The sequence below is a fragment of the Poecilia mexicana genome, unplaced genomic scaffold, assembly GCF_051168715.1.
Source record: "Poecilia mexicana isolate PSO_F unplaced genomic scaffold, ASM5116871v1 scaffold_18, whole genome shotgun sequence".
Lineage (NCBI taxonomy): Eukaryota > Metazoa > Chordata > Actinopteri > Cyprinodontiformes > Poeciliidae > Poecilia > Poecilia mexicana.
The window spans coordinates 27,799,959-27,827,874 of NW_028263387.1; the positions used below are offsets into that span (position 1 = coordinate 27,799,959).

Below are 27,916 nucleotides of genomic sequence, written 5' to 3' on the forward strand. Positions count from 1 at the left end.
ACCTGCTGAGGAGATGCAGAGCCATGCTCATGGATACTTTGTTGAGAACAAGGTGTTGTTGAGGAAGTGGATGCCATGTGGTGACGATGCTGTTGGGGAGCCAGTTTATCAGGTTGTGGTGCCTTTGAAATGATCTGACTTGGTTTTCCAGGTGTCCCAGGATGAATCTGGACACATGGGAGTTAGGAAAACCTACGACTGCATTTTGAGAAACTTCTTTTTGGCCGCAGCTGAAAAAAGATGTTGCTGCTTATATTAAACCTGTCAGCTGACTGGCAAACCCAATCAAATCATGAACTGGGCACCACTGCATCCTATTCCAACTATTGGTAAACGGTTTAATCACCTAATCATTGATTGTGTGGGTCCTCTTCCTCCTTCACGTTCAGGTGCCAAACAGCTTTCGACTGTTATGTGCTGCTGCTACATACATATAAAATCCTATAAATCACTAAATTAAGACAAACACAATAATTGTGCTGAAATAATTGTTTTATGAATTTTTATAATTAATATGTATTTTTTAAAACATATGCCACTCCAAATGAAATCAACTAAATATGAGAAACAAACATTTCTCAGCCTCACTGTGAACAATATGGGGTTTTCTGACCAAGAATAGATCCTGACCCCCTGCAGAGACTTTATTTCCCTTTTGATTTGGGAACAACAGGATCATTCAGAACGACCAGAAGATGTTCCAGAGCTTGGGTTTCACTCCTGGACCCGGTATCCCTACAGAACTCTGGTTCCCATCTCTAAACCTGTAGGTTTTCCTCATTCAGATCTTTGAGAATGAAACGACTTTTGACACAGAAATCAAAAGTTCTTTAGTTATTAACCAACACTAATGATCTACATTACTCCAAATCTACAATTTACTGAAGTAAAACCATTAATCTTCTTACATATGTGAGAAATGCAGGAGCTACATGGAGCCAATTCACTCATCCTAATGAAACAGGGATGTGATCACCACATTTCAGTAATTAACACACTGCTGCTTTTTATATAGAAAACTTTAATCAGAAGATTCAAATCAAACAAACACAGGAACAGCCAAACTCTAGAATAAGACATCAGATTTAGAATATTATACAAGATACATGAAACTGACTGGGGAAAAAAAGATGGAGGTGATTCAGTAGAAAACCTGAACTTTCCTCTCAAAAGAGCAGCAGCACAAACAATAAAAAGTTAATGATTGACAGCAGACCAGTCAGTCTGGAGAAATCAGTTACTTTGTTTTTATGATGTGGAACCAATTAGCTGTTGTCATAGCAACAGCTAATTGGTTCCTAGTAAACAGTAAAGATCTTCAGGCCAACATCAACAGTCTGTATTCAGGAACAACAATAATACTGAAACATTATGAACTGATTTAGAATCAGTTTGCAAACTAATAATCAGTTTATCTGTTTAGAAACTGATATTCTAAATCAGTTTTTTCTGAAGGTTCACCTGAAACAACCTGGGAGTTTTATGAGTTATTTTATGAACCGACTTTGCAGCAGATCAGCTCAGAAGAATAAAACATTTGGTTAAATGTGAGTCATGCAGGAAGCAGAGAGTAAGTGAAGGTAAACAGATTTACTGGATTATGAGCCATAATATTTACAATGGTGTTCAAAGATGTAGAAGATAATTGGAAATGAAACAGTAAAGGCACAAACTGATGGAGAACAGCAAACCTTCTAAACACTGTGGTAAAAACAAGAGTTCAGAAAAAACTGATGTAAAAACATGAGTTCAGAAAAAACTGATGTAAAAACATGAGTTCAGAAAAAACTGGTGTAAAAACAAGAGTTCAGAAAAAACTGGTGTAAAAACATGAGTTCAGAAAAAACTGATGTAAAAATAAGAGTTCAGAAAAAACTGGTGTAAAAACAAGAGTTCAGAAAAAACTGGTGTAAAAACATGAGTTCAGAAAAAACTGATGTAAAAATAAGAGTTCAGAAAAAACTGATGTAAAAACATGAGTTCAGAAAAAACTGATGTAAAAACATGAGTTCAGAAAAAACTGATGTAAAAACATGAGTTCAGAAAAAACTGATGTAAAAACATGAGTTCAGAAAAAACTGGTGTAAAAACACTGCTTTGGTTTGAATGAACATGAATGTAAAACAGAAAAGAGCAAAAAGAAACAAAATACTTCATGAGGCATTGATCTGATTGTTCTTCATATCAGACTCAGTATTTTAGACTCAGTCCATCTGGTACCAACACGTGATCAGGTCACTCAGTGCTGAGTGACCTGATCACGTCCAGAGGGAAAATACAGACGTTAAAACAGTTTAAGGCTAAAACTCAACCCAGAGTGACTTTTTATACAAATTAACAAGTGGAACAGGGCTGAGCTGCTCTGCAGTTAAATAAGTTAAAACACAAATTCACATTAAAACATAACACACACAAAAGTCCTATATCAACATAATGTTTAAAAAACAGCATAAAAAACAAATAAAAACTGATAAAAATGAACATGTTTCAGAGGTTCATGGCCAAACTGGGCAGGTCACTGGGAGCTGCTGCAGGAAAAGCACAGATTATAAATTATTTTAAATTATTTAAAGGCCATGTCAGAAATGTTCAGTAACTGGAACCAGAGATGGACTCCAGTACGTCTTTGGTTTGGTCTGTTAATGTCCAGATCAGTCATGATCAGGAAGGAACAAGAAATCTGAATCCTGACCTGTTCAACGCTTAACTGATCAAAATGAAAACAATCATTTAATGAAGTAAAGAAAAAAACATGAACTTTATGATGACCAAACATTGAACAATGAATAAAAAATACCTGATACGTTAAAATGAGATCAGCTTCATGCAGCACACCTTGATTTTGAAACTTGATCAGCTGAGATTTAAATTAATTATACAAAAATGAATTTCGACAATGAAAATTTAAGCTTTGAGCTTTACAGACGTAACTGACTTACAGGCTATTTTCATCATAATCTGGTCATCATCCATCATATCTTCTGATGATCAATTGTGCACAGATCTACAGATCAACTGGAGGATCTGATGTCTTCTTCCTAAAGCAAGCTTGTTGTTTTCTATAGATTAGAAATAAAACAGCAAGAACAACAACAAGAACAACTGAGATCAAACCAACTATTATTCCAACGGATCCATCTTGGTCACCAGGTTTCTTGTTTCCTCCGTCTTCACCTCCTGCAGAACAAAACCAGATTATGATTAGAATATGATCCTCAGGTAGGTGATGCAGTAAAGGTCATAATTATTAGCATCATCACCTCTGATGAAATGACACAAAACTCTTTATATTTTTGTCAGGATCTGTGCTTTTGGTTTTTGTTTTGGGAGCCTGCTGCTTCCCACTTCCTCCACCAGATGCCGCCTAGGAGCAGAGCCCCTGGAGAGGTGCGTGGTCGAACCCAGGGACACACCTGCGGCGCATTATCTGACAGAGGCTGTGGAGATTTAAGAAGCAGCGAGCTGACACTCCTTTGCCTGAGTGTTTGTTTACCCCGGTAACAATCGTTACAAGAAAGGCCCTCTGCGCGTCTCCTTGAGATAACCGATTTCTATGTTTCCTCCTCTCGTCAGGACTACCTGGACCTTCCCGGAGAAACCATTTGCGTGGATCGTTTTATCCCGGACTGCTGTCAGCTCGCTCCTCCACCCAGCCAAACCTACCTGTCCGCCTTCCAACGGTTCTTCACCTTCCACGCTGCCTCTGGATTCACCTCTGCTCCTAGAGAACACTTCATCTGCTCCTAGTAAGCCAATCTCCCAGTATATCGATTCATCCACTTACCTCCCTGGATCCGCTGAAAGCTAACCACTTGTTCTCATTAACAGTGGCTGAACTGGTGAACCCTTCCTGACTCCTGCTCCGAGTTTTCTCCCCAACCCTTTCCCCTCTTCAATAAACTTGTTTTGTACAGATGTCTCCTGACTGTGTTCGTGCATGTGGGTTCGTAAACTGGAACCAAACATGACAATTTTCATAGAAATGACCATAAGCACTTCATACTGCTATTGCTTCCAAAAGGGCAAAGAATCTCACCAACGTTTGACCAGTAATTTTTATTAATGTGCTGAATTGTAACAAGACAACTTAAACAGGACAAAGTGAAACTATTAGCCTTCTGATATTTAATGGTCAATATTGTGACCTGTAGGTCTCCACTGGTGTTATAGCTGGAGGCATTTTTTAGTTGGCTTCCACTGACTCCTCCCATTGGACATCCTCTGTGTCCTGGTTGGACGGTTCATCTCCTGCTCCTCCAATCACAGAAGAGCTTCTAATTAAATCCCTGCTCTGCTGTCAATGAATGGCAGCTGTGATTTGATCTGAGCAGTTTGCCTCTTTGTTTTGGTGTCTTGTGAACCTTAATTGTTCCTGCCTGGTTTCTCTGTAATCTAATTTAAGCTCTGATTGTTTTTCTTTTGAGCGCCTTGGTGGTTTCTCAATGAAGGGTCTAGATCAGTGTTTCTCAACCTTTATGGGCCAGCGGCCCCCCATCCATTATCCAGGTCCCTCGCTGCCCCCATGTAAGGAACTCAATTCTACTCTGCACTATTATTTTATTATTACTATCACTATTGTAGATGTTTTGATTTTTATGCTTGTTTCTGTATTTATTGTCAAAAATAATTTCCTAGAGAACAAAAAAGTCATGGGAATAGAAATTATTTTCACAGGCGTCTATGAAAAATGCAACGAACATTCAGGTTAAAATCTGTAGGCCTAACAGCAGCCAGTCAGAGTGGAAAAATATTCCAATATAATATACCTTTATATTCTTTTACCTTCTATATAAAAAAAAACTTATCTGGAAACAGTGTCTGTTTATTCTTGCCATACAGTCTCTGTATTAATTATTGCTCTAAAGGTCTTGCCATACCAGTTTATTCCTCTGTATTTAGTTTAGTTTCTTAGTTTATTCTTGCATTTTGTTCATTCATTTTCATTCAGTTTCCTTTGATTATTATCCTCTCCTGGTTTATTGCTATGTCCACTTTAGTTTGTCATCATAGTTTCACCTGATTTGACGCTCATTTATTTTTCACTGTTCAGCGTTGGATTCTCTGTTTTTATGCCCTGATTCATATCTAGTTTGTCGCTCCGTTCTTTGTCCCGGTTCTCCTGTTTCAGAGTTTTGCACACCATGCGCTTCATTTGTTTTATCATTTATTTTTACCCCCCTCCGGTGTGGAGAGGTTGTGAAGCGTATCGATGAAAAAAAGCAAATTCATGTAAGCTTTTTAAAACAACTGAAAAAATCCTGATATCTTCTGATGATTGAAATTCAAAAGTGCTGTGATACTATCGTTTCATCATACCAAACCAGTTACAGCGCCGATATTAACTCTATAAAATTAATGCTGTCTATCATGGAATACCTAATGAAAAATTATGTTTTTTTATTACCATTATTATTTAAATGGGTTCATTTTCCAGTGAGGGTATCATGATTTTAGTCATTACATGTTTATCAGATCGATTTTCTGTTGGAAGCGGGCAGCATCCAGACGGAAATAAAACACTTTTTGATATAAGTTGCTGCTTTGACATCATCACAGAACTGCCAAAACATATGTACAAAAATCCTCAATAAAACATAAAATATTAGAAAATCAGACACCAGAATAAGTGAATCACAGCAACGTCATCAGCCGGTGAGACGCTGAACTGATGCGGTGAAGCTACTAGTAACAGGAGAGGAGCTACACGCTACAAACACTGAATAGAAGAAGAAGAGGTGCCATCGATACCGTTGCAGCCAAGCATAATTTAATGTTACACAACACAGTTTTACCAAGTTGCTCAAAGTTAAGATGTAAAGTTTACCTTCGACCAAACGCCCCCACCAAAAATAAAAAAATTCAAGCACTATCACGTTATAACATGATAGTGCTACAATTTTTTTTTTCCTGCGTGACAGCAATGTGCTTCCGTACAAAGGAATCCCAACGACCCCCTTTTGTAAAAATTTCCGCCAGCGCCCCCTGCTGTCCTCTGAACGCCCCCCGGGGGGCAGTACCGCCCACGTTGAGAACCGCTAAACTAGAACCTGACTGTTACACAGTTTAATATTAGCTGTGGGTGAACTCTCCTGCAGTATTCGTTTCTTATTTTACCATCTAACCTGACAGTTCTGATTGTGGGCCTGGTTTTGGTCAGCTTGTATTTTATAAATGTAAATTATACATATTATGGTTCCCTCCTCTTTTCTCCCCCTTCCTTTCCCCTTTACCTTAAAGAATAAACCACTTATTTTTTAAACCTGGTTCATTGTTACTTCCCCCTCATTAAATCCTTCCAGCTCATCCAGCATAGACTGACTTTCTTAAAGTGACAGGGACCTGGGCTCTGTGAGGGCCACTCAGTGGCTGGAGCAGCAGAACAGCCCCACAGCATGATGCTTCCACCACCATGTTTAACATGGGACCTGTGGTTTTAGGGTCAAAGGTCTCTCCCTTTGCTCTCTGACTGCATCTCTGCACCCAAAGAGTTCAGGTTCACTCTCATCAGACCAAAGGACAGACTGCCAGAGAATCACCATGTTTCAAAGGTTCATGGCCAAACTTCAGTCATCCATTGATTTGCCATCGATTCAGTAATGGAGGTTTTTCTTGGACAGAGACCCTGAATCCAATGAACCCTCCTGATGAAAACCTTCTCCCTTTCTGATGTCCAGACTAATTTATTTATTTATTTTTTTTGGAATAATGAATTTGGTTCCTCTCATGTGTCACAGCAGTCCAGGTGTTCAGGTGCCACTGGCCCAGCTGACCAGAGCTGCTTATATAGGGTTAGATCCAGTGGTGGAGAAAGTACTCAAAAAATGTACTTAAGTACAGTAATGAAGTACTTGTACTTTGATACTTCCCACCACTGGTTAGATCTATATACGACTGATTACTGGTTTGGTTGTAAAGTTCAATAATTGGTCAGATTTGTCTTGAATATAAAGAAACCAGGAGATTGTTTCAGTCGGGTTTTCAGCACATCAACAAATCTACTGAAAGTCTGGGAAGAGTTTGACTTTGTTCTTTTGGAAGCATGAACAGTTTCCATTCTGGTTCCAGTTTGGAACCAGGAAACTTCTGGTTCTGATCCAGAGACAGACTCTCACCTGGAGAACGAACATTCAGCTGGACGATGCTGATCAGTTTTTTATCAGGACTTCTTTCATTCTGGACTCGACACTGATATAGTCCCGTATCATTAGTCATCAGGTTCTTCAGAACCAGAGACACGTCTCTGTCCTTCATCTGTCGGTCCAGCAGATCCACCCGGTTCTGGTTTTCTGGATTAATCTGACCGTCTCGGTACAGAAGAACATTTCCTGAGCCCAGACCGGTTCTGATCCACTCCACAGCAATAACAGCTGTACTGCCAGCAGCTCTACATGGCAGAGTGACGTTCTGTCCAGGTTCTGCTGTGATGTTCAGATGATCTGCAGGAGAGAAATCAGCAGAGAGGTTAAAGGTCAAAGTGGAACTCTGTACTTCTACAGAAATATCACTGTTGGACCAGAGGATCTGTCCTGTTCAGCAGCAGCCACTCCACACATGAAGCCGTCACTGAACTGCAGAGCTCCTTCAAACCTTCCATCCTAAATGCACATAGCAGCGTCACAGCAGATCCTTCCTCCCAGCAGCTGATAGACTCTAAACCATCAGAGTCCATCAGCTGCTGGGAGCTCGCTTTGTCTTGGTTTGTTTTAGAAAATCAAGACAATTATTTACATCATTTCTGTTATTTTCACAGTTTTCTGATTCTTCTTGCCAGTTTTCTGCACAAACATACAGCAGTTAGTTCATTGTTTTAATTAGCTGCTCATTTCTTAGAACCTTAATATTCATAACTACACAGTTTATCTAATGATGTACATTTGATGTTTCTGTACAGTAATATTAATTTGTTTGTTCCAGAGTTATGGTGCATAGAAGCTGAATGCTGCTTCTCCATGTTTGGTTCTGGTTCCGAATGCAGAGCAGAACCAGAACCTGAGAGGTCTGAAGGTTGATCCAGTAGCAGCAGATCTACAATACTGTTGTATTAAAGCATTACACACAGACACTCACCTGGAGGAAGAACTTCCAGCTGGACGATGCTGATCAGTTTTCTGTCAAGGCTTCCTTCATTCTGGACTCGACACTGATATGTTCCACCATCAGTAGTTGCTACGTCCTTCAGAACCAAAGACACATCTCCATCCTTCATCTGTCTGTCCTGCAGATTGACCCGGTTCTGATAGGATGGATGCTGGTTTTCTGGATCAGTTTGATGGTCTCTGTACAGAAGAACATATTGTGACCCCAGATCAGGTCTCCTCCACTGTACAACGATGACAGGTTTATTCTCAGCAGATCTACATGGCAGAATGACGTCTTGTCCAGGTTTAGCTGTGACCTTTGGTTCATCTGCAGGAGAGAAAACAGAGCAGGGAGGTTAAAGGTCAAAGTGGAACTGTGTACTTCTATCAGGTTAAGGTTCAGGATAACATTTTTGTGTTGAAATAATGTGAAGAAAACTTGATCAGAATGAATATAAAGAAAAAATCAAGTCTGTAAAATCAAAGTTTGCATCATTTCAATAGATGGTAAATTACTTTTACTCGTATCGCTTCATTAAGTCCAAGGACTCCAAAGGGCTTCACACCACATTCAGTCACACATTCACACCCTGATGGTGGTAAAGCTACATTGTAGCCACAGCTGCCCTGGAACAGACACAAGGCTGCCGGTCAACCACCACCAGGTGGTTAATTTGGCCAACGACACAACGGCATCGTGAATGAGATGGACAGAACTGGGATTCAAACCAGAAACCCACCGGTTACAGGACAAACCTCTACCTCCTCAGCCAGACAAAGAACTTTATAAAACAGCCACAAAATACCTGCCTGCACTCACAGAGGGAAGCTGATAAGTGCGGAGGGCACGTGTTGTGACTTTTTCATGTTTTGGGGCATTACAACCACAAACTGCAGCTTTCTGTTCTTTTCAAACATTCAACAAAAAGTAAATTACACAACTCTTAAAGGGGTAGTGTGATGTAAAATCAATATTTTTAGTTTATATCATGTTCTTGTAATGCTACAATGTGTTGTTTTGGTTCTTTCATCCCAACCAAGCCTGGCCACTGCCTTCCTGTGCAACTCCACTCAAAGTCTCCCTTCCAGCTCAGTCTGGACTTCCTCACCTTAAATCTGATTCCCTCTGCACTGTAAAACATCTGGAGGTGGTTTAGATAGAAAATCAAAGTCCACCTGCTGCCTTGAAAATATTATCATTTCTCTTATTTTCACAGTTTTCTGATTCTTCTTGCCAGTTTTCTGCACAAACATACAGCAGTTAGTTCATTGTTTTAATTAGCTGCTCATTTCTTAGAACCTTAATATTCATAACTACACAGTTTATCTAATGTACATTTCTGTACATCAAATGTACAGAAACATTTGATGTGTTTGTTCCAGACTTATGGTGCATAGAAGCTGAATGCTGCTTCTCCATGTTTGGTTCTGGTTCCGAATTTTTAGTTGAGCTGATAAAAAAAGGTAACAGCCAAAATTGGAATTGGCAGGTTAAGCTTTTTAAAAGATCAGTAATCGGCCAGAAAACTGCAATCGGTGCAGCCTTATCACCCAGTTAAAGAGCATTTGTCTATGATTTTCACTCATATTAAGTTGAAATAATGACTTATTTTACTTTACAATAATTTAAATTCTCCTTTCAAACTGCATGAAAACAATTCTGATCTGATGATGAATTTGATTAAACATCACAATGAATTCAGATCAGAAACATTCAGTGTAATATATATATATATATATATATATATATATATATATATATATATATATATATATATATATATATATATATAGCTGACTGTATAGCTCAGTGGGTAAGTCACCAGTCTTCCACCCGGGTTCGAATCCAGGCTGGGGCAAACAGTTACAACAGTGAAACTGAGCTGTGCAAGGCAAGACCCTTGGAGCTATATAGCCTACCTCATACCATGAGAGACATTGATAAGCACGACATGCCGGCTCAGACGTCGCCCGGCCAAACAAGGTCTGCGTCAGGTGCTGGGGAACCAGAGCACCTTGATGAAAAATGGGCTACTGGAACAAGATGGAAATGGGCGAGAGACGAAAACATGGATCTGTTGGAATGCTACTACTCAAGTAACCCTAGTCAGAGGGGTTACATGCAAAGACTGTGGGAGGAATGGTTACTTCGACATCCCCAGTCGACACTAACTGCCAAACAACTAGTAACTCAGTGTTCCAACATCCGCAAACAGCAACTGCTATCACAACTTGAGATTGACGAGGTACAACACAAATGCTACGGCAAAAGGGAGGAGCCAAGACGCCAGGTCAGAAGGGAGTTAACAACAACTACCCGCCCAGAGACTGGGTATGTAGCCCCAGTAATGAATGAACCACCTGAGCTGAACGAGGCAGCAACTGACCTGAGAGACAGAATCATGGCCCGAATGAACACCAGGCAACCCCGACGCCAATTACAACGGCTGAGTGAAGTACCATCAGAAAGTCTCATTGAACTGATGTACAACTCAGCATCAGTGATCCTTGAGAGGTGCAATGAAAAGATCAGTACCTAAGAAGTACAGCCAGATGCCCATACCTGAAGCACTCGAAACTGCCAAACAAAGGCTCCAAGCCTTGGCCAGCCGCCTAAAGAGATACACAAGAGAGAATGAAGCCAGGAGGATTAGCCGGCTCTTCTCCACCCAACCAGCTAAAGTGTACTCTCAATGGCAGGGCACTAACAACAGAGCAGACCCACCAAGGCTGGAGACTGAACAATACTGGAAAGGCATATGGGAAAGGGAGGCGTCCCACAACAGCAATGCACAGTGGCTAACCTCTCTACGAGAGGACCACAGCAACCTCCCTCAACAAGCAGATGTGGCAGATGTCCAAGAAAGAGTCTCAGGTATGAAAAACTGGACAGCACCAGGACCTGACATAGGCTTAATGCCATGACTCAATGCCACATACCTGGATCATTGAATGCTTAGAGATGTACAACATCAATAGGACTCTAAGAGCCTTCATTGCAAACTCGATGGGGCTGTGGAAAACCACCCTTGAAGCCAACTGCAAACCACAATCAGTCACCTCCTCTACATGGATGACATCAAGCTGTACGCCAAGAGCGAGCGAGACATCGACTCACTGATCCACACCACCAGGATCTACAGCACTGACATTGGGATGTCATTCGGACTAGAGAAGTGTGGCCGGATGGTTACAAAGAGAGGGAAGGTCGTCCGCACAGAAGGGGTCTCACTCCCAGAAGGAACAATAGCAGACATAGAGCACAGCTACAAGTACCTGGGAATACCACAAGCAAATGGCAACCTCGATGAGGTCACAAGGAAAGGAGCCACAGCCAAATACCTCCAACGAATAAGGCAAGTCCTGAGAAGCCAGCTCAATGGCAAGAACAAGATCCGTGCAATAAACAGCTATGCCTTACCAGTAATCAGATACCCTGCCGGAATAATTAGCTGGCCAATGGAAGAGATAAAGGCCACGGATGTTAAGACTCAGAAGCTACTAACCATGCATGGAGGGTTCCACCCCAAATCCAGCACCCTGAGACTGTACACGAGCCGTAAGGAAGGAGGCAGAGGACTAGTGAGTGTGAGAGCCACTGTCCAGGATGAAACATCCAAGATCCATAAATACATCAAGGACAAAGCCTCAACGGACGATGTGCTCAGCGAATGTCTCAGGCAATGGGGAACAGAGGACGAGGTGCTAGAGGAACCATCATGGGAAGACAAGCCCCTACATGGGATGTACCACCGACAAATAAGTGAAGTGGCTGATATCAGGAAATCCTACCAATGGCTGGAGAAAGCTGGACTCAAGGACAGCACAGAGGCCCTCATCCTGGCCGCCCAGGAACAGGCCCTAAACACCAGAGCAATAGAAGCTCAGATCTACCACACCAGACAAGACCCAAGGTGTAAGTTGTGCAAGGAGGCCTCTGAGACAGTCCAGCACATAACAGCAGGGTGCAAGATGCTGGCAGGGAAAGCGTACATGGAACGACATAACCAAGTGGCGGGCATAGTGTACAGGAACATCTGTGCAGAATATGGACTGGAAGCCCCGAGGTCAAAGTGGGGAACACCCCCAAAGGTGGTGGAGAATGACCGAGCTAAGATCCTGTGGGACTTCCAGATCCAGACAGACAAGATGGTAATGGAGAACCAACCGGACATTGTGGTGGTGGACAAAGAACAGAGGAAAGCCGTTGTGGTGGATGTAGCAATACCAAGTGACCACAACATCAGGAAAAAGGAGAAACTGGAGAAATACCAGGGCCTCAGAGAGGAACTGGAGAAGGCCTGGAAGGTGAAGACCACAGTGGTGCCTGTGGTCATCGGGGCCCTCGGGGCAGTCACCCCCAAACTGGAGCAGTGGCTCAAACAGATCCCAGGAACAACATCAGACATCTCAGTCCAGAAATGTGCAGTTCTAGGCACAGCCAAGATACTGGAGGAGAACCTGAAGCTCCCAGGCCTCTGGTAGAGGACCCGAGCTCAGAGGATGAAAGAGAGACCACCCACGGAGGGTGAGAGGGGAATTTTTTTATATAAAGCTGCTTCTTTGTATGCTTTGGAGTTTCTGTGCCAATTAATTTTTTGCAAAGTGATAAAAGCTGGTAGCTCTTGAATTGCTCCAAAATAAAGCTGTATTTCCTCCACTGGCTGCCATGTTGAACCTTGAGACGCCAGGAGACCTAAATCCTGAACATCATGGAGTCATCCCAGTTTTCCATGTCTGGCATATAACCATTCATTTTATCTTTTAAACTGGTTCTATTGATCCTGTGTCCAGACAGAGGGATGATCAGTAGCCCAGCATCATGACCTGTTTGTTCTGAAGATCCTGCAGCTTCATCTTCCTAACATGGCTCCTCCTCACCCTGACAGGAGGAACCAGAGAGCTCTGTTAGGTTAAAGCTCATCTAATGAAGTTGGGATGTTTTTCCTCCAACAGGATCCAGAGGAATCGCCTCAAACCAGATGTTGGACTGGATTTTATTTCACTGTCATTTGTGAATGTTAGAGCCTCATTTTCAACAGTGGAGCTATAAAGGTTGAAAAAGGTTATTATTAAAATCTCATCAACATCAATATTTCCACTAAATAAGAGGCAAAAAAATAGTTTGATAAATGACAAACCTCTCAGACTCTGAGCCTGACACCAAACTATTTTTTTATATTAGACAATTCATTTAATTTCACATAATTATCGGTAGAAGCCATTTGTCTGTTAAATACTATATAAAACATATTTACCGTGTTTGATGTTTGTTGTAAATGACGTATACTCACACAGAACGAGGTAATTAGTCCAAGTTTGTCATTTATTGAACGTCCAGAAACTACAGCGGCTGTGATGAGCCACAGCAAAGATAAAACAACCTGAACAGGTGATCAACTCTAAACCACTCGCACCTTTGTCTCTCACTTTGTCTTTTAAGCACACCCGTTGCCATGGCAATCTCCTGCGCTCCCACAAGCCGACCAAAGATTATGTTAAAAACATTCAGTCTGTTACATATCAGGATTGCAGGCTTCATATTTATTTTGCGATCATTATTAATCCTCATGAACACAGCGGTGGATGATTAGCTCATTTTAAACTCCTGCTCTGTTAGTAATTTTGATAATGGAACCGAAACACACAGCATTGTGCAACACCTTGTTGAAACAATAATCACTGAGATTATTATTGTTGTTGTTGGGTCATTAATTTGAACACGTTTTTATTGTTGTTGTTTAATAAAGTTCTGAATGTTTTGATAAGCCAATCAGAGGAGGACCTGCTGGTCTCAGCAGCGTTCAGTTTGTCACTTAATGCCGAGATCGACTCAAAACTTTCCGCGATCGACGTTTTGTTGCACCGCTGCTCTAGCAAAGCACGAACAGTTCAGAAACAATATGAAAAAATGAGAAAAAAGTTATTTATTAATTGATTAAGTCGTGTTTTAGATTGTTCTTGAAAAACTAATCAGTTACAGCTGCACAGTGAACCCATTGATTCTTCACAGCAGACAGCCGCTCCTCTCTTGCAGGTACTACGTACCCCGCTAAATCCTCTAGGGGTACACAGTACCCTGCCGTACCCCCTTACTTTCACCCCTGGTTATAAGCTAAACTCAAGTTAATAAACACTAACAGGGTTTCTGCTCGGCTGCTGATTCGTCAGTGTTAGCGTAGCATCTAAATTAGCTCTGCCTGTTTATATGGAAGCTGATTTGGATCCAAACAGCTCAGAGACAGATGATCAACAGAGATCCTCTCCATGAACTCTACAGCAGTGGTCCCCAACCCCCGGTCCGTGGACCAGTTGGTACCGGGCCGTGCAAGAAATAATTAAATATTTCCGTTTTATGTATTATTTGAGTCTGGAGGATCTTTTATTTTGAAAATCCTTTAACCGGATTCTCTCGGTGACTTGCGCGCCAACACTGAGCCCACAAGCAGCAAAATGAGTAAGAAACGGATCAGATGTCTTTGGAAAGTTTCTTTGCAAAGGGGAAAAGGCCCAGAGAAGAGACAGGAGGATGGATTTATCCTGGACCGGTAGGTGAGTCAAACATTACCAGCCGCTCTGAGTAACATGCGGCGACCGGCTGCTAATGAGCCATTGAAGCTTCAAACTGCTTCACCACTAGAGACCAAGCAGGCTGTGGATATAAGCAACACTTCGGGTGTCATTGTCTCCATCACTCCCAGATGGGACCGTCTCGTTGCAGAGAAACAAGCTCAGGGCTCCGTTAGTCATTATAGTGAGCTAAAATTTTCACGAAAGTAAAATGCCAGTTTTTGTGGCGCATCTGTATCTTATTTTGAAGGGATATGTGTTACCATAGCGACCAGAGTCAGAGCGTTTGGGCGGTGGTTGAGAGGAGATGAGTAGAGCTTGTGAGTCTTAAGAAAATAAATTTAAAATAAGCTAGTTTTAAAACTGAGCATGTCTTGATTCAAATGGCCTAAATTGTGGTTTTAAATCAGTGACTTATTCTGGCCTGTTGACCTTCATGTTACCTGTAGTTACAGCAGATGGTTTGCTAGGATCGTTTGAACTGCCTTTTGTCTGTGTCGTAAAACTATACCGTGGAAATTCTGGCTTTTCACACTCATCTGTGAAAGGCCGTAAACACTGCAGGGGTTTAGGCTTCAGATAGAGGGTCAGAGATAGCTCCTGGTTGGATGAGCAAAGATACGCCTTATTTGAATAAATTAAAGAAGATAAAACTTTCTACACAGAAGTAACAGATCAGATTTGCTCTTGCAACTCTCCAAAGATGTCTTTGCACGTCTTTGCTTTGTTTCCTTCTTTCCATTTATGTCAGGTAAATGAATGTATGTCTCCGTTGTTCTGCAGTTTCTGGTGTAAGTTTATACATAGTCTTATATTGGATTAAACTCTGTAATTCTGTGACGTCAACACGCATTGTTGTTTTCCTTGTGGCTACACGTGGCCCGCCGAGAGGACCTGGGATCCAGAGGAAGAGAGAGCCAAACTTTTTTCCAAAGTTAACTTATTTTAGAATTTTCTTCCTTAACATTCTTAAGTCTGGTTTAGACGGAAAGATTTAAGGATGTCGGCTGATCCTCCAAACCTCTGTGACCACAGAGCTGATAAAAGTCCAACAGGTTCGATCGGTTCGTGTTCAGCCTCAAGGCAGGAGCAACACGAACCGATTCCAGAGGATAATCCAGTAAAACCCCCAACATAGCAAACGGGAATTTAGAATAACCAAACAGTTCATGGAGATCCTCTCCATGAACTCTACAGGGTGCAGATCAATGGAACAGTCACTTTTAGTCTCTCAGGGACTGGGATGGTGTTTCAAACTTCGCTATACCATACAAAGCCAATGGTTTGTGAATCATTTACTGACTCAGGCTGTGAAACCACCAGGTTCAGGTTTGATGGAGTTAATCTTTACCAAGGTGACTGTGACCTTTGCCCTCAGACAGGCAGAGGTCACAGCCACCTTGGCTGTAAGTTTCCTCTTCCTGGCGGTTTCTCAGATGCTAGTTTAGACGTTTCTAAAGCAGCTGCTGGGACGTTTCATGGATTCCTGAGAACAAACGTCTCAGTGAATGAAAGGAGGCAACAGGAACACGTCACAGCAAACGGCTGTTTGAGGTTATTCACTATGGAGACACTGAACTGGTTCATCCAGGATGTTTGACTGACTGGTGGGCCTGGTCAGAGCTGGGCAGGAGGAAAAGGTTACAGAGGTCAGAGGTCTTCCAGCACCAAACACAGAGGTCAGGAGTCATTATGTCAGGAATATATGGATCACTGGAAAAGTTTGTCCATGATAAACATGTAAAACTACTGGTCCTCAGTTACTTTCTATCATGAATTAATAAGTAATATTTAATCAATCAGCTCAGTCTGTGAGATTCTAAGGAGAGAAAACGATTCTCTGGGACGTTCAGTTAAGACTGAACTCAGGAAAACCTTTTAAACTTTTTGTAACTTCTCAGCTCCATCAGTGTTTTCCTTTTCATAAAGTTACACAGTGTTTTAAATTTACAACAATATCACTCATATTTTAGCTGATCAAAAGAGATGAAACATGCAGAACACTTTGTATTCACAGTAAACCCAATGGCTGTGCTGGTCTTTTCTTTTCTGCTGGATGAAGCTGAACAGTCCATGTAGAGTCACCTGGTGGCAGGTTATCAATATTCAGACATGTTTTACTCATGGAATATATCAGCGGCCATCGGTCGTCCCTCCTGTTTACCGCCAGAGTTCCCACTAACATCCTCTGTTTTACTTTATGAAGATGAGCTTCATGTTGAAGAGAGAACCAAACCTGGCTACAGATCGTTTCCTACACATCAACATTCCCATCCAAGAGTATTTAGCCGTGTGACAATCTGAATATTGGAGAAAAATCATACAAATATATATAATTAGAGGAAATGTACTCAAAAGTCCTTTTCTCTCCTGAATATACAACAAATAAATAAACTGCACTAGTGGAAGATAAACCTGCTGTCTGAGCTCATTTCTGCATATGAAAATCATGGCAACAAGCTTCTGACCAATCAGACAACAGTTGGTACAGAGCTCTGTGGAAACAGGAAAGGAAGAGAACAAGATGATGTACATGGGGACTTTGGCAAGATGGCGACGTGGCACATGTATCACTCTGAGCTCCATCCATGCAGAACCTCAACCAGCTGCATAAACTGGACCTTCACACATCATTTCATCCCTGGGGTGGACCAGAACACCCCGGCTCTAAAGTAAGCAGAAAAATAAGACTTTAATAAAAGATGTCGGTTGTTAATGAGAAAGATTTCCCCAGTCTGAAGAATGCTAATGCTAATTATGATAAGCATTAGCAAAACTGCTACACTGCTCTCATAGACTTGAGCTTTTTTGTCAAAGGTAGCAAACATCCTGTTCATATTTAACTCTTTAACTTTTAGTTAATTATAAGAGTTTGAAACGGGAGGGAGGAGCTGAGAACTAGACCTGTTGCAATAAATGATAAATTAATTAATAGCATGAGAATGAAAGTTATTGACATTTTAATTTACTGGCTTTATCGTCTCTTCCTGCCTTTTTCTCTTTCTATTGATGACTCTGGATGAAAAAAGGTTCAACTCCGGTGCTCTCCACTGACCCTCCCTTCTTCAGTGTAATGTCCAGCTCACACTACACCATCTTAGATTGTCGGCCCATTTTCAAAACCTGAGACACAAACTAGCAGACAAAAAAATCTTAGGTGTAACGGGTTCAACCATGCGGTGTGTCCAACCACACGGCAAGAGCAACACACCACACATGAAGCGATTGCTCTCACCGACATTCACATTTCAGGCAGAAAATCCTGTAAAAGCCACGATATCTGACTTGAATTTAGAGTAAACATACAGACTGAGCAATACTGATGGTTTGTGAGCTTATTTTAAGTGATAAAAGATGTAAGAAAAAGAAAAGGTGTTGGATAAAAGAGTGGAGGCTGCACTGTATTGTGGAGGTGAGTTATTCAGTTTTTTTCCCCTCTTTACCATTTCTGTGTTTAAGCTTCATCAGTTAATTAGTATTTACTGTTTTAATGTTTAAAATTACACTGAGAACAATGGGCACTAAATAATGGCTAAAGTCCAGCTTTAAATGTTACGTTACAGTTATAAAACCCTCCAGATATTCATTTCTATCTCCCTGTTGGTTCTCCGTCACCCAGGACATGGCAAAACTAAAAGAGCTTAAAAATGAAACAACTTAACAAGTTATAATTTAAACAGCCCATAACTTGTATTATGTATTTATTTCAATAAATCAATGTTTATGGTAAATTTTAATAGTTCCTCATTAAAGCTTTTTTATTTAGAACCTTATATTTTGTAAAGGTTTAGCAGAGATTAGATCAGTCAGACTGAACAAAACTCACAGAAGCAACATTTGAATTTTAGTTTTCTTTCTCAACAGGTTGCTTACTGAAAAAAACACGTTTGAAGTGCATCACCAGTCATTCTTTGTCCTGCAGCTTGACAAACGTAACATTTTATGTTACATTTCAATGTGACTTTGCCAGCCCCCCAAAACTGGTCTTAAGAAATGTTGCTGTTTGTGGTTCCCCCCAGTAATGGGACCTCACCATTGAATGGGGGGACCAGGCAGGAGACGGATCGGTACAATCCACTGATTGGGAAGAAAAGAGGAGGGATGGACGCCAGGTCATCCCTGCAGTTCACTAGGAGGCTCCACTAGTACATGTTTTCTTCAATAGCTTCCAAATCCTATTGACTCAAAACCAGTGTGAAACTGTTCTAGACTGGAGAGATGAGGTACACTCATTTTTATTGCATTTGAACCTTTTTAATATTAGTTTAGCATTTTTTTGTCAAAATTTAGTATTTTTCTTCTATAGCTTCTGGGTCATGTGACCCATTTACACTAAATTGTGAAATTGTTCTACTAGACCAGTAGAGTCCAAAGTGGGTCATGGAGGGCCGGCATCCTGCATGTTTTAGTTCTCTCCCTGGTTTTACACCTCCAGATCAGATGATGGCTGATTAAAGGTCTAAGTCACATGTGTCAAACTCAAGGCCCGCCATGTCATTTTATGTGGCCCCCTCAGGTTTTTATAGGCCGATGATTGACTTAAAATAGGTTTTCAGCACGAATTGACTACAAACTACATCTCCCATAATGCATTCCGATTGTTACCAGCCAACATTACGGCTTCTCGCCACTAGAGAGCAGCAGAGTCACCTCAAGCTGCTTATTGATTTTCCCAGCGAATAAAACAGAGACATCGACAAGCTAACATCAAAACATCCAAGAAAAGAAAAATCGATTTACAAGTAAGACTGTGAATGAAGATGTGTGAGTTGTTTTGTTGTTATGTGAAATACATGTTGGCTGCGTAACAACAAAAAAGTTTTGTGAATGAAGTTGAGAGTTAACAACAAAACTTGTTTTTATTATTTGCTTGCTTACCTTTAAACACTGATTTAAATATTGTAATTTTTAAACTGAGCAGAAATTTTACATCCATGGAAACTCAAATGTAATATTTAAAACTTCAATGCATAAAATCAGTTATTTATCAATATGAGGTGTTTAATTTATTTTTAACATTGTATTTTTATACATTTATGCTAGGGCTGCCCAAGTCTAGTTTTCCAGATCTACCATCTGCAACTTTAGATGGTTCCTTCTCTAACACACCTGGATCATTGACTCATTATAAGCCTCTACAGACCTAATGAGGGAAGTCAACCTTTTGTCTGGGGTGTTTTAGCAGGGATGCATCTAAAAGTTGCAGTCTGGAGGACTGGACCTGGGCACTCCTGATCTGTACCGTCAATGTGGCCCTTTGAGGGAGGCCAATATGCTGAAGTGGCCCTCGGTGAAATTCAGTTTAACACCCCTGGTCTAAGCAGAACTCTGACCTGCAAATGTAAATAGATATCTTGCCTTGTGACCAACTGACACAAAATTTATGCTGTTACACAAGACACACTGTTTGTATTTTACATCCTCCATCAGCTGCACTATGATCTCCTCCACAGTTACATTTGATTTTAGCATCTTTATCACACTTTCCATATTCATGTGGACCTCCACATCTTACCTAAGTTTTCCTTTGCAATGTGTCCCATTCTTTGGCAATAAAACATCTGAGGGTTCAGGGATGAACTCTCTAACTCTGTAGCTCATGTCTCCTAGCTGGATATTTTCTGGCATAACATTTTCAAATTGTAAAATCACTGCCATTGTGTCTTGAAGTTCCCATCTCTTTGACTTTTAATCCTGGTGGCATCTGTTATTTTCCTTCCTTTGATTTCTTTTTTCAAATCCTCCACTGTCATTTCCATAGGAACTCCTGATATTACTCTTCTCAGCTTTGCTAAAGACCCTGGAATATGTTTTAATTCTTTCCCCCATCAAGTTTTTTTCACTGCTAGCATATATTAGCACTCTTCTGTTATTCATGATTCTAGCCATTTTAATTTTCCCAATTTTTTCCTCTATTGCTCTGGTCAACGTTATCGGGTGGAAAGATCCTCCATCCTTCTTGCTTGAATTCCACTGACTTTAAATTCCACTTCTCTATTAAAGTCCTTCTGTTCTCTTGAACTCGCCCTGTTGTTTGTTTTTGTCTTTTTATTAGCTTCTTCTCTTGCTTCATTTTCTCCCGACCAACTTCTTGCTCTTTCTCGTCTCTTCCTAGTTGCCCTTTTCATTCTTGCTGATCTTGATATAATCCATTCCAGGGTTTCCCCCAGTGTATTATAAGCCTGGTGGCCCGTCATGCTTTACTAGCCCCACCACCAGGCCAAGCGTTGCTTCTTTACGTTTGTAGGAAAAAATTTTTATTTTATTTTATTTTTTTAAAGCCGGGCTGCAAGCGTCTCTTTTGCTCTTAGCATTTCACTAGCAGAGCAGATTTATCCTTAAGGACAGGTTTATAATAGATAGGTTTATAGTTTATGCATTTAAACCCGACAGCGTGGACCAATCACAGCTGCCGCCTCCTTTCACTCAAACTGGACTCAGGCTGACCTGTATGGATATTTACATAAACCTACTGTGAGGAATTATGATCCTCTGGAGAACTCTAGGTAAGAGTTTAAAACCCGCCGCGTTAGCTCTGGTTGCAGCTCAATGTGAACCGCAGGAATAAGTTGTAGCGAATTCAGATGCGCGTTGTGGAGCGGTGAGAATGATTTATCTTTGTGAACGAACAATTATATGCGGCGTTTACATCTCAACACGCTGCCCAGCGTGTGGCTCTGTGTCCGTCTACCCTTTAAAGTTTGTGGTCCCGGTTGGCCGGAGCGTTTGTGGATAACGAGCAGCGCTAACCTGATCATGCAGGTTCAGCCCGGTGAGGAGCTTTCACACTCTCCTCGGAGTCACGCATCACGCTGATTTTATATCATTTTATTATTATTATTTTTCTGGTTACTCAATGCATCAAACCATTTCAATGCGTTGTCTACTTAGAGTTAATGCGTGCAGAGATCTGAGAAACTCGTCCCATAAACTCGACCAACAGAATAGTTTCTGTAATTCAACAGACAGAAATGGAAGAGCTACTAAAGCCACATTAGCAGCATTGAATTAAATCTCCCGTTTGTTGCGCATCTCTGCGCAGTGCAGCAGATTACCTCATCATGCAGGGCCGGTCCAAGGCTGTATGAGGCCTGGAGCAGAATCTGACTTAGGGGCCCCTTTTGTTGCTAAAAATATCAGCACCTCTAACAGCTTCTGTGTTAGATTTAGTGAAATATGGGAGAAGTTAGTAGTTTAATTGGCCAGCCTAAAAAGCAATAAGTTATAATCACAGTTTACTAATTTGGATTTGTAAATTCAAAGACTAAACTCACAGCATCAGATTGTTGCTATGGTAACAAAACAATCTAACTATGAATATTGTTCTTTGAAGTTTTACAAAGTAAACTTGCCAGCTCCTTAAAATCTTGTATTTAAATGTTAAACAATTTAAAATCATTTAATTTATCTATGCCTAAACAATTGAATCAAATTTAACAGCATTGATAATCTCAATAAACAAGTGTTACATTTATGTATCTGTGGTCTGTTTTAAAATATTAGCGTTTATGGGGCCCCTGAAGCCCTTGGGGGCCTGATGGAGCTGCTGACTTAATCTGGATTAAACAGAAGTGCAAATTTGTTGTTTTTAGACTAGTTGTGAGTTTAAATAGTATTTCACTCGAGATCTTTTCCCATAACATGTAATTACACAGTAATACTTTTACATTTCCTGTCAACTTAACATCTTTTAATACAAAGATGGACCGCCTCGACGCCCCGACCACCGGGCTTAGCAAGTTTTCTGGGGGAAACCCTGCACTCCATCTCATTTCCACTATTTCCTCCTGATGTAGAAGCCATGTTGCTACAGTCAATGTACAGTTTATGCAATCCGCCAGAATCAATCCTACAGTCTTCATTTGTTACGTTATCTCACTTTTTCCTTCCGCCTCCTCCTTCTCTGTTAGCCACAAAGTGATCAAGCTGTTGCACTGATGTAGAGATGTTCAAGAAGAACAAAACGTTTTAGATTTTTATTGGTCAAACTGATGTATTGAGTTTAAAACTGCTGAGTCCTATTTTATGAGCTGTTTTTTACTTTGGCTTTAGAAAGAGGCAGAACCTGTTCAATTACCAGTCAATTTATATCAATGCATTGTCTTAAATGGATTTGTTTAAAAATGGATGCAAAGATTTTGTTCTTAGATGTGACTTTGGTGCTGACAGACTTCCTGTTAAGTTTTCTGCCTTTCACAAGCTGATGTTGTGTTGGAAACTTCTGAGCAAACAACTTTCCTCCTCATCAAACTCCCATCTGGAACAACAGATTTGTGCTGCACAGGAATAAGTCTCTGTATTTGGATCACTGGATGGAAAAAGGTATTTGGTCCATAAGACATTTTCTTAATGACAGTGAAGATTGGTTGTCCTATGATGAATTTTGTTTACTGTATAATTTTATTGCTCACACAATCAGTTTAACACAGTATTGGACTCTATTCCCACTGCAGTCTAACAACGAAGCTGAAGTTGGTTTCCATTTGTAGCTTCCAATAGCTAAATTGCGATTCCACTTAATTTTTCACTACCTTCCACATCTTTAATCAACTCTAGTTTAAAAACTACTACACCTAGAGACTTGAAACTTGGACTGGACTATTCTCCGCTTCAAGCTGAATAAATAAAACCATGTTTGGGATTTGTGAAAACTCAATACAGTTCAATTATCACCATTATTTTGGATCTCTTTCATACTAGAACTGCTCTAATTTAAAAAACTACTACACCTAGACACTTGAAACCTGGACTGGATTATTCTCCTCTTCAAGAAGAAGATTCCTTTTAACCATGTTTGGGATTTATGAAAACTTTTCCTGATTTGTGAAAACTCAATGAAGTTTGATTTTCACCATGTTTTTGCATCTGGATCACCTTAGATCTGCTCTAATTAAAGAACTACAACTACCAGACACTTCAGACCTGGACTAGAATATTCTGCTCTAACAGCAGAATATTTATAACCATTTTCTGATTTGTGGAACTTCACTTCACTTAACAGACCCTGCAAAAGATCTTTCCTTCCATAACCCATCAATATCTACAATAACTCATTGAAGAGTAATGAGTTACACCAACATTTAATTTCCCATTGGGATTAATAAAGTGGTTTTAAATTAGAATTGAATTTGAAAAAAACCGCATGGAACAAGTATGAATAGTAATCTGATCTTTAGTGAAGTTTCACAAATCCCAAACATTGTTTTAAATATCCAGCTTAAACAGCAGAATAATCTGGTCCAGGTTTGAAGAGTCTACGAGTTTTAGTTTTTAAACTAGCGTCGATTAAAAATGCGGAAGTTAGTGAAAAATGAGGTGGAATCGCCCTTTAGCTATTGGAAGCTAGAAATAGAAACCAGCTTCAGCTTCGTTATCAACGATCTGGTTCAAAATATAACCAATCAATCAACTGACCTCCAGTTACCTGAACTTCAGCTGTTTGGAGTTAACCTTTTGGACAAAAGTAATTCTAACAAAAGGATGCGTCAACATCTAACTAATTTTATATTTCATGTTCTACCAAATAAAAACGCCATTTTAAATTTGTTGACGATTGTAAAAATAATAAATATCTGTATTAGTGATCATCTTGCGTTATTATTGTTAAAAGTGTTTCGCTGCTCTATGTGCGTCCAACTGCTAGCTAACTATGAAAGTCATCGCTGATCATCCGGGAGTTTCCTGCTCATCTTCTGACTCTGGATTAACAGTTTCTGAGAATCGTTAGTTAGAATGAAGGCGGATTAAAACTCACCTTCAGCAGAAACAGAGCTGATACACAGAGTCCAGCAGAGCAACGGGACCATTAATGAAACCATTTCTATAATCCATATACTGTGTTAGCCGTAATGCTACTCTGGAAAGAAATGCGGAAGTCACGTGGGTCATCATGGGGCTGCAGATGCTGCTGGGACTGACGTAAAATGACGTAAATAATAAAAGCAAGTAGTAATAATAAAACATATGAATGTCGAGATCAGCATTAAGGAGGCCTTGATGATAATCTGATCAGAACCATCGACCTGCTGGTTTCTCCTACATTGTTTGTGTTTGTTTCTGGATCAGAACCAGCAGCTTCCTGGTTCTGGATCATAGACATGAGAGTAGACCAGGTGTTCTGACTATCGGTGCTGCCTCGTCAGATTTTCCTACCGTAGCACGGATAGACAGCTATGTCTATCTGTTGGTGCTACGCGTCCAAAACTCCTAAAAATCCGCCTTCATTCTAACTAACGATTCTCAGAAACTGTTAATCCAGAGTCAAAAGATGAACAGGAAACTCCCGGATGATCAGCGATGACTTTCATAGTTAGCTAGCAGTTGGACGCACATAGTGCAGCGAAACACTTTTAACAATAATAACGCAAGATGATCACTAATACAGATATTTATTATTTTTTATAAACATCAAGGTTAAACTGGTTGTGACTTTAAGCCGTTATCTGAGCTCTGACTTCCTGGTAGATGGGAGGCGGAGCTTCTGGTAAAATATCGGGTTGTTCAAACTTTAAATAAAATAAATGTGTTTTCACCAACTGTAATTATAAGTTTATAACCTTTAATTAAAGCTTGGAGACGCTGTGGACCGCAGCTCGGTTCAATGAAACAAGCAGACAGTTTCAGATCAGTTTATCAGTCAGTAGATCCTCATCAGACGTTTATGGACCTGAAGCAGATCCACTCCGGACTGGGGTCCAGAACCTGACTGATTCATTCAAAACACTCTGGTTCTGATCCGGTGTTACAGACCAACTGGTATCGAGACCAACTGGCTGAAATCTATGTGCAACGCAGATGTTTGTAAAGGATAGGTGGCTGTGTGGATGCCTGGTTAAAAATAACAATGCAATGAAAAGCAAGCTAAACCTGATGAGCGAAAGGTAATGTAAAGAACTGAACAAAATGTGATTAAACTATAAAATTAGGCAATAATCAAAATAAACACCAACAAGAACAACCAGAGAAATATTCAGAAATATCCTGGTCGTGGAACACTGGACCAGCTCTACACCCTCAGCAGGTCCTGGAGGGTTCTGGGAGTTCGCCCAACCAGTCTACATGTGTTTTGTGGACTTGGAGAAGGTGTTGAGTACAGGAAGAACAAGGATTGTGAGTTCAAGGCCAATGGGAATTTGTAGGATTGGATAATCCGGTAAATCTTACTTTGTGATGTGCTCGTCTAGACAGAGAGGAGGCTACTGTGGCTACCGGGGTTTGTATTTGACGGAGCGGATGCCTGGTAGATCTGAGGCTGTGTGGGAGGGCGGACAGGTAAGAACTGAAACGATGGAGTCTTGCTGCTGACTGGAAGGTCCAATGAAGGTTTTTACTGTAGAGAGGCTCTGGGAGCTGGGCAACCAGTGGGTATAATCCACGGCATCACAAGGAGGGAGTTCAGAAAGCCAAGAATCCAGGCTCTAATGGGTTAGGCCAAGTCATCACAAGGAAAATACCATTACTGGCTAACGCCCTGGCGATGAAGTGTCGACAGTTCCCTCCTAATATACTCCTCCAGATGAAGAAATTGGTGGCAGGTGTGCTGGATCAGCCACCACAGAACACCCCTCAGGTGAAAGCAGCCTCAGGGCACCCTCTGGTGGCTTAATGGAAAACAACAACACAACCATCCCACACCCCGGATCCCAACAGAGCTGGAAGAAATGATTCTTCCATCTATTTCTGTGAATTTAATAAAACGATAAAAACTTGATTTTATCTTGGTGTTAATCCTAATGAGGCTGTTATTGGTGAACATCCATATTAGGCTCTTTTCTCTCTGGTCCAGTGTGACCTCTGACCTCTCTGCTTTCCTCTCCAGCCAATCAGATAAACATCACAGCTGAACCTGGACAGATCATCTCTCTGCCATGTGGACTTCCTGGTAACAAACCTGCTGCTGCTGTGGACTGGATCAGAACCGATCTGGATCAGAACCGATCTGGATCAGAACCGATCTGGGCTCAGGATATGTTCTTCTGTACCGAGACGGTCGGATTGATCCAGAAAACCAGAACCCGTCGTATCAGAACCGGGTGGATCTGATGGACCGACAGGTGAAGGATGGAGACGTGTCTCTGGTTCTGAAGAACCTGACGACTAACGATACGGGACTATATCAGTGCCGAGTCCAGAAGGAAGGAAGCCTTGATGCTGAACTGATCAGAACCATCAACCTGCAGGTTTCTCTCCAGGTGAGTTTGTTTGTTTGTTTGTCTCTGGATCAGAACCAGCAGCTTCCTGGTTCTGGATCTCAGACAGAAACATCTTAAATCTGATCCAATCGGCTCATTGTCTTGTTCTGTGTTTGTTTTTCTGCAGGGGACAAAGATGGAGGAACCAAGGATGGATCCATCGGACTGATTCTCGGTCTGATCTTATTAGCTTTTGCTGTTGCTGGTGTTTCATTTCTGATCTATAAAAAACAATCAGCTTGTTTCAGGAAGAAAACCTCAGATCCTCCAGTTGATCTGTAGATTTACTGTAAAGGCCTTAAATCTGAGGACATGATCAGATTATTGTTTCTGCTGGATTTCTAAACCAAATCAGGGCAGATACATCAGGATGCTGCCATTTCATTCTTGCTACCTAAGAGAAAATTATTTCTTATTTTGCTGTGAAACGTCAAGTTTTAAAAGTTATTTTGATTCTATCTCAAAGTGTAAACACTAAATTCACAAGTTATGCAATATGAAATGTCTGTTACCTGTCTCTCCCTTATAACTCATGTGCTAATAAAAAGCATCCATTTTCTAACACCTTTGTGGGTCAGGAGGTTCTGCTGCTCTCCAGCTAAAGTTCCAGGCGAGAGGCGGGGTCACCTGGAAGGTCACCTGGAAGGTCACCTGGAAGGTCACCTGGAAGATCACCTGGAAGATCACCAGTCTGTCGCAGTGAAATACAGAGACAGACAGGAAACACAATCATGCACACACACACACACACACACACACACACACACACACACACACACACACACACACACACACACACACACACACACACCTAAGGCAAATTTAGAGAGTCCAATTAACCTGGCAGTCATGTTTTTGGACTGTGAGAGGAAACCAGAGTACCCAGAGAGAACCCACCATGCACAGGGAGAACATGGAGACTCCATGCAGAAAGACCCTGGGCCGGGAATCGAACCCAGAACCTTCTTGCTGCAAGGTAACAGCTCTACTGCTCCACTCTGCAGCATTAATAAAAACTAAATTAAATTTCTTTGTATATTTGGTTTAAATCTCAGATGATCAATTATTAAAATGTTT

The 27,916-nt window shown here is 41.0% G+C and overlaps 3 protein-coding genes and 1 long non-coding RNA gene across 4 annotated transcripts in view; 3 read left to right on the top strand and 1 right to left on the bottom strand.

Moving 5' to 3' along the window:
- Positions 1-27,916, top strand: part of LOC106913559 (high affinity immunoglobulin gamma Fc receptor I-like) — a 108,054-nt gene that overhangs the window by 66,058 nt on the left and 14,080 nt on the right. The window lies entirely within an intron of this gene.
- Positions 1,002-24,781, bottom strand: LOC148154426 (CXADR-like membrane protein). Its single transcript, XM_088015629.1, has 4 exons — positions 24,403-24,781; positions 8,068-8,406; positions 7,113-7,436; positions 1,002-3,177 (listed from the first exon to the last, which is right to left on the bottom strand). Exons 1-4 carry the CDS (start codon positions 24,464-24,466, stop codon positions 3,005-3,007), a joined length of 900 nt encoding a protein of 299 aa, XP_087871755.1. The 5' UTR covers positions 24,467-24,781; the 3' UTR covers positions 1,002-3,004.
- LOC148154427 (uncharacterized) lies at positions 3,276-3,915 on the top strand. Its single transcript, XR_015766105.1, has 3 exons — positions 3,276-3,497; positions 3,574-3,746; positions 3,829-3,915. It is a non-coding gene; the product is annotated as an uncharacterized LOC148154427 (long non-coding RNA).
- LOC148154428 (butyrophilin subfamily 2 member A2-like) lies at positions 24,538-27,278 on the top strand. The gene is made up of 4 exons (XM_088015961.1): positions 24,538-24,566; positions 25,832-25,919; positions 26,534-26,843; positions 26,967-27,278. Exons 1-4 carry the CDS (start codon positions 24,538-24,540, stop codon positions 27,119-27,121), a joined length of 582 nt encoding a protein of 193 aa, XP_087872087.1. The 3' UTR covers positions 27,122-27,278.

Excerpts from the sequence above, each read along its gene's own strand:
- LOC148154426 (XM_088015629.1), bottom strand. The coding sequence starts at position 24,466 with ATGGTTTCATTAATGGTCCCGTTGCTCTGCTGGACTCTGTGTATCAGC. Across the intron at positions 8,407-24,402 it reads CAGCTCTGTTTCTGCTGAAG|ATGAACCAAAGGTCACAGCT; the intron begins GTGAGTTTTAAT and ends TCTCTCCTGCAG. Across the intron at positions 3,178-7,112 it reads GCTGAATGTTCGTTCTCCAG|GAGGTGAAGACGGAGGAAAC; the intron begins GTGAGAGTCTGT and ends TTTGTTCTGCAG.
- LOC148154428 (XM_088015961.1), top strand. The coding sequence starts at position 24,538 with ATGGGGCTGCAGATGCTGCTGGGACTGAC. Across the intron at positions 24,567-25,831 it reads CAGATGCTGCTGGGACTGAC|ACAGAGAGGAGGCTACTGTG; the intron begins GTAAAATGACGT and ends GTGCTCGTCTAG. Across the intron at positions 26,844-26,966 it reads GCAGGTTTCTCTCCAGGTGA|GGGACAAAGATGGAGGAACC; the intron begins GTTTGTTTGTTT and ends GTTTTTCTGCAG.